At 44.3% G+C, this 5770-nt stretch overlaps 1 protein-coding gene across 1 annotated transcript in view; it reads right to left on the reverse strand.

Annotated features, from left to right (window-relative positions):
- Positions 1 to 5770, reverse strand: part of PDILT (protein disulfide isomerase like, testis expressed) — a 53177-nt gene that overhangs the window by 38941 nt on the left and 8466 nt on the right. Inside the window, exon 2 of the mRNA XM_007954732.2 lies at positions 2001 to 2207. Coding sequence (XP_007952923.1) covers positions 2001 to 2207 — 207 coding nt within the window. The remainder of the gene's footprint in view (positions 1 to 2000; positions 2208 to 5770) is intronic.

Below are 5770 nucleotides of genomic sequence, written 5' to 3' on the forward strand. Positions count from 1 at the left end.
ATCCACAGCCTGCAAGTTGTTGCATCATCATCCTGTTTCCTCTGAGTGGAGAAAATCAGACCTCATTTGTTCTTTGGGAGGTAAAATGGATCACTTTCTCCCACTCAGACCTGAGCTACTCTGTGGACATATACGGACTTTGACAAAGCACTGCCAGGGCTTCACATCTCTTCAGAGCCCTTCCCAAAGCCAGCACATCACAGAGGACTCCTTGCTGGGGATCAATGGGTCCCCCTGGCTGAGGGTCAGCCTTTGGTGTTCATAGGAAGCAGCCGTCTCTGCCCCTTATGTTACTTCTCTTGCCCTCAGTCCCCATCTTTTTCTCTTCTTTCCCCTACAGCCAGCCAGTCAGACACACAAACACACACACACACACACACACACACCCCAACCTCTTGCAAGCAGGAAGCCAAGCCCTGTTAGATCTTTTAAGTAATCTGCCATGAGGTTCTCTCTCTCTCTTTCTCCCTCCCTCCCTCCCTCTCTCTCTCTTTCCCCCATTCTTTTTTGCTGAACTTTCCCCTGCAAGTCTGGTCTGTGTCTGTCACGCCCCCTGGTGTCTATTCTGACAACTGGAAAGCACCAGGCTGTCGCTGCACATGATGGCGCTCCTCCAGTCCCTATGGTTCTTGTAACAACCCTCAGATGAGCTTCTCGGAAACCTTCAGCGTGTCATACCCTGTGAAAGGCAGTCTCAGTTTCCTGAGATTCAGTCATTTAACACATAACATCACCATTGCCTATTACTGTCAAGATGATTCCAATTTCTTATGACCTATATGTTAGAGTAGAATTTCTTGGCAGTTAACTTTTATGTAAGTGATTGCCAGGGCTTTCTTCCAAAGAGCTGCTGAGTGCGTTCAAACTGCCAGCCTTCAGGTTAGCAAAAAAAAAAAATCAAACTCATTGGCGCTGAGTTGGATCCGACTCATGGCGGTCCTTCTTTGGGTTTCTGGGGCAGTATCACTACGGAAGTAACCTTTCTTCTGAGGAGTGGCTGGTGGATTTGAACCGCCAGCCTCCTGGTTAGCAGTCAAGTGCCTTAGGCACTACGCCACCAGAGCTCCCCAATCACAAACCACCTGTGTTCCCCAGGTTTCTAGTATATATAATGGGAACATTCTACTAGTATAGTAGGACCTGTGCTGCAAACTTCTGTGTTCACCGGGTTTATTACATCCATCCATCCATCCATCCACGTGCATTCATTTATGCATTTACATATTTTAACATTTTCTTAAAATTAGGGCCTACATGTGCCACACTGAGGCACATGATTCTTCAAGTACCTCCAAGAGCAAGACGGGGCTTGACACATGGGAGGTCCTCAGTAAATGAGTAATGAATAAATGAATGGATAAATGAATGAATGAAATGGATGGTGCAAGCAGTTCAAGTGTTTAGCAGACATCCCATTCCAAGCCTGTCTTATTCCATCATCTCTCAGTCTCCCTTTTGACAAACCATTTCTTCCTTGGCCTGGAGCTATGTCAAAACCATTCTAAAGAGAAGATGGGGGTTGAAGTGAGGCTCGTGGTGCTTCTGTGATCCATTAGTTGTGGTACAGGCCACTATGTATTCACCAAAATCCAAAAAGAAAATTTTATGGACCGAGTACTGGAGCGCTTGTCTGTCTTTCTTGCAGTTGGGTGGGCATGTAACAGAATCTGATCAATGGAATGCAACTGTTCACCACTTCCAGGCCTCAGCCGTGAACACCTTCCATGGTGATACTCTGTTTCTTTGCCCTAAATGCTGGCCAGATGCATAGAAAACAGCAGATGGCGCCAAAGACCTTGGGAAGGACAAAGCCACATGCTGGAAGGAGCCTGATTACTGAAAGATTCTATGGAGTAGAGTCCCCTACCTCCACCCTCTGGCTGCTAACTGGGCTTTATGTAGGCAAGAAATGCATTTATTATTCTGCTAAGCAGTTGAAGTGCTGATTATTACGTGTTTCCATAGCTAACATGCCTTGACTCACCCACAAGCCCCGTTACCTTTGCAGCTGATGGGCTCAGACCTGTTGCCCTCAAAAAACAGCTTCACCTCTGGGGCCTTCTTGATATCAAATTCCTCCCGAAGGTCCTTCTCGATGGTGATGTCCACTTTGCCAAAGCCAAGCCCATTCTTGCCTTTGCCCACGATCTCCACAGCTCTGCCCAGCTCATCAGCCAAATTTCTGGATTGCTTTGAGGATGGGTTGTCTGAAAAAGCCAGTATGAAGACACTCACTAGAGCTTCTTTGCCCACCCCCATCTTCCAAGGAAAGTTCTTTGTTTGGGTTGCCTGGCTCTTGGGCCTTCCTTTGCTCAGCTGGCAATAGGTAAATGTTCAGAAATGTGACAGGATATGGGACATGATGGCTTATGAAATTATACAAATGGAGAGACACACACCAGGATTCACACATTTGGGTTCAGCACTGGAAATGGTACAACTTTGGGCAACTCACTTGATCTAAGTTCTAATTTCATCATGTGTGAAATGGGGAAAATAATAGTGACTACCTCATGGAGTTGTCAGAAATAAATTAGACTCATTTAATAATCACTTACATAGTGCTTAAGGTGCTCTAGTGGAGTAGCAGTTAAGGCACTTGGCTGCTAACCAAAAGGTTGGTGGCTCAAACCCAGCAGCAGCTGCATGAGAGAAAGATGAGGCAGTCTGCTTCTGTAGAGAGTTACAACCTTGGAAACCCTATGGGGCAGTTCCCCTCTATCCTACAGGGTTGCTATGATTTGGAATCGACTCAGTGGCAGTGAGTTTAGTTTTGAGTCTTACTGTTTTCTAAGACCTTTACATTTATTAATTCATTTAATCCTCCCAATAGCACTAAGGGATAAACCAAAACCAAACCTGTTACTTTTGAGTTGATTTCAACTCATAGTGATTCTATGGGACAGACAAGAACTGCCTCATAAGGTTTCCAAGTCTGTAATCTTTATGGAAGCAGACTTACACATCTTTCTCCTGCAGAGTGGCTGGTGAGTTTGAACCACCAACCTTTAGGTTAGCAGCTATGCTCTTTCCACTATAGTGTAGGGATTATTCTTATCATCTCAATTTTGCAAATGAAGAAACTAATGTACAACAAAATTATCTACTTGCCCAATGCACCAGCAGGGTCTGAACCTGCTCAGTCTGGCTCCAGCATTGCAGCCCTCCAACCTCCACTAAGTATGTGAAACACTTAGCACAATAGCTGGCACAAGGTATGTATTCAAGACATTATCATTACTACTACTACTATTATTATTATTGTCATCATTGTTGGATTTATATACAGGCAGTCTGGCTTATGAATGAGTTCCATTCTTAAGTCTGTCTTTAAGTGGAATTTGTATGTGAGTCAGAACAGTTTGATACGGTTCATATCTAACATCAGTTAGTCAAGTATTTGTCTTGGTGTATAGTATATAGTATACTTTTCTATGCATAAAAAAATCAAAGAAAGCCTTCCAGATACATTAAAACATCTTTAACATAATAATACAGTAATAATAATAATTCTGTTTTGAAGCACATTTCAGAGTAGAGCCCATTTGTTATTATGAACCATTGTGTGTACCATTGTGTGATTGGTTCATAATTATGGGTTGTGCATAAGTCAGACTTCTATAGCTCAAGGACCTGCTGTATAGTAAAAAATTACAGAGTAGAGAGGAATCATGATCACCATCTAGTGGACAGTCTTGGAACTAACAGGCTAAGTTGAGATCTTCCAGTTGTCATGTCATGGCGACCCCATGTGTTACAAAGTAGAACTGCACTTTACAGGTTTTCAATGTTGTCAGCAGATTGCCGGGCCTTTCTTTCAAGGCACCTCTGGGTGGATTCAAACTACCAAACTTTTAGTTAGTAACTGAATGCTTAACTATTTGCACCACCCACGAGGGACTAGTTGGAATTGACTCCACAGCAACTGCTTTTTTGTGTTTGGTGTTTTTTAGTTGTCACGCAGCTACATAATATGACCAAGGACTCTGTCATGTAAGAAAGATGGGGTGAGAGAACTAGGGTCAGGGAGTCGGGATTGGGTATAAGAGGAGTGGGATTATAGGAAGGAGGTTATGACACTTCCCGCCCTCTCTGATCCCATCCCCATTTGTGTTTAACACTCAGCATTGAAAGACCTGACATTTCTTAGCCCCTCACATGACTAGGTGAAGGGATTGAAGGAGCCATTTTCTAGAAACAGCCTCAGGGAGCTGCCACGTTGCCTTGGCAGTGGAAGGTGCGAAAAGGCGCTAGAGTTTGCTTTTCTTCCTACTGATAGCATTGTGAGGCTGCAGGTCCTTCAACTAGCCCTACCGTGCCCGATGTGTGAAGTACTTGGGCTGAGCCAAGGCAGGAGGTCACTGATTCCATCTCAAGCCAGAAAACTTTATCTTTTTCAAATCCTTCCATCTGGAGCCCTCACAGAAAATGCAAAGCACCTTTCCAGCCCAGAACAAGTTCCAAGTCCAACAGAGGAGTGTTTTTTCAGGTGCAGTGCAGCCATGGAACAGCTGGCTCAGTCCCTACTGCCAGCCAGCCTGCCTGTCCCTGCAGTGGCACTGAAGGTGAGTGATTGCTTTCATTAAATTCCTCATCAGTGCATGGGAAACAAGGCCTTATGCCTCCCCTGTAGATCGATGTCTCTCTATTGCCCCCATCCATCATCACCAGCATCGCTGCCCTACTGTCGGTCAGTGGCCTACTGAAGGTCAGCCTTCAAGGTGGATTCTGCTAGGGCCTGCTCAGTTAATGACTGACCCAGGGGAAAAAAAAAAAAAAAACTTGTTGCCAACAGGTTGATTCTGACTCATGGTGACACAAGTATTACAGAGTAGAATTACTGCATAGGGTTTTCTTGGTTGTAATTCTTACAGAAGCAGATTTCCAGGTCTTCCTTCCATGGCTCTACTAGGTAGATTTGAACTGCCAACTTTTAAATTAGTAGACAAGCACAAACTGTTTGCAGACATCATGTTCAAATCCGGATTTCTAAGGGCAGAGGCTCAGGACAAGAGGAACATCTGGAATAATGGCTCAAATTGCAGAGTTTCAGAGGTTCCACACATGGCCCAAGGCCCCAGAGTATCCAAAAGTGAAATAGGAGAAAGAAGTTGTGACAACTGGAATGCTGAGGACCTGGTAGAGAGGACCTCCAAAAGCCACCTAGCAATAATAATAGGGATTCATGCATTCATTCACTCATTCATCCATTCAAAAATCTTGTTTTAGGATCCATGATGTACCATGCACTATTCAGGGCACTAAGGATATATTGCTGTTGAACGCCATTGAGTCGACTCTGTGTGACCAAAAAAAAAAAAAAAAAGAGCAAAACCCCCATAGGTTTCCCTGACTGTAGTCTTTAAGGAAGCAGATCACCATGGCTTTATTGCACAGAGCCACTGGGTGGATTTGAACTGCCAATCTTTCAGTTAGCACCTGAGACTTTAACCTTTATACTACCAGGGCTCCTCACTGGGCATACAACAGTGAATAAATAGATGAAAATTCCTGCCCTTGATGGAGAAGGCAGAAAGTAAAATGTATTCTATGTTAAATGGTATGGCCTATGAATAAAAGAGAAGCAGGACTTGGGGAAGAGGTGGGAGTGAGCACGGGGGGATTGCAAGTTTAAATAAGGAAGTTAAAGAAGGCCTCACTGAGAAGAGTATTTTGATAAAGACAAAAGGAAATAGGAGAACCTGCCATATGGATAACTGGAGGGAGCACATCCCAGCAGAGGCAGCAGCAAGAGCAAAGGCCCTGAGGT

Source organism: Orycteropus afer, unplaced genomic scaffold, assembly GCF_000298275.1.
Source record: "Orycteropus afer afer isolate SDZICR_OR568_19922 unplaced genomic scaffold, OryAfe1.0 scaffold00470, whole genome shotgun sequence".
Classification (NCBI taxonomy): Eukaryota; Metazoa; Chordata; class Mammalia; order Tubulidentata; family Orycteropodidae; genus Orycteropus; species Orycteropus afer.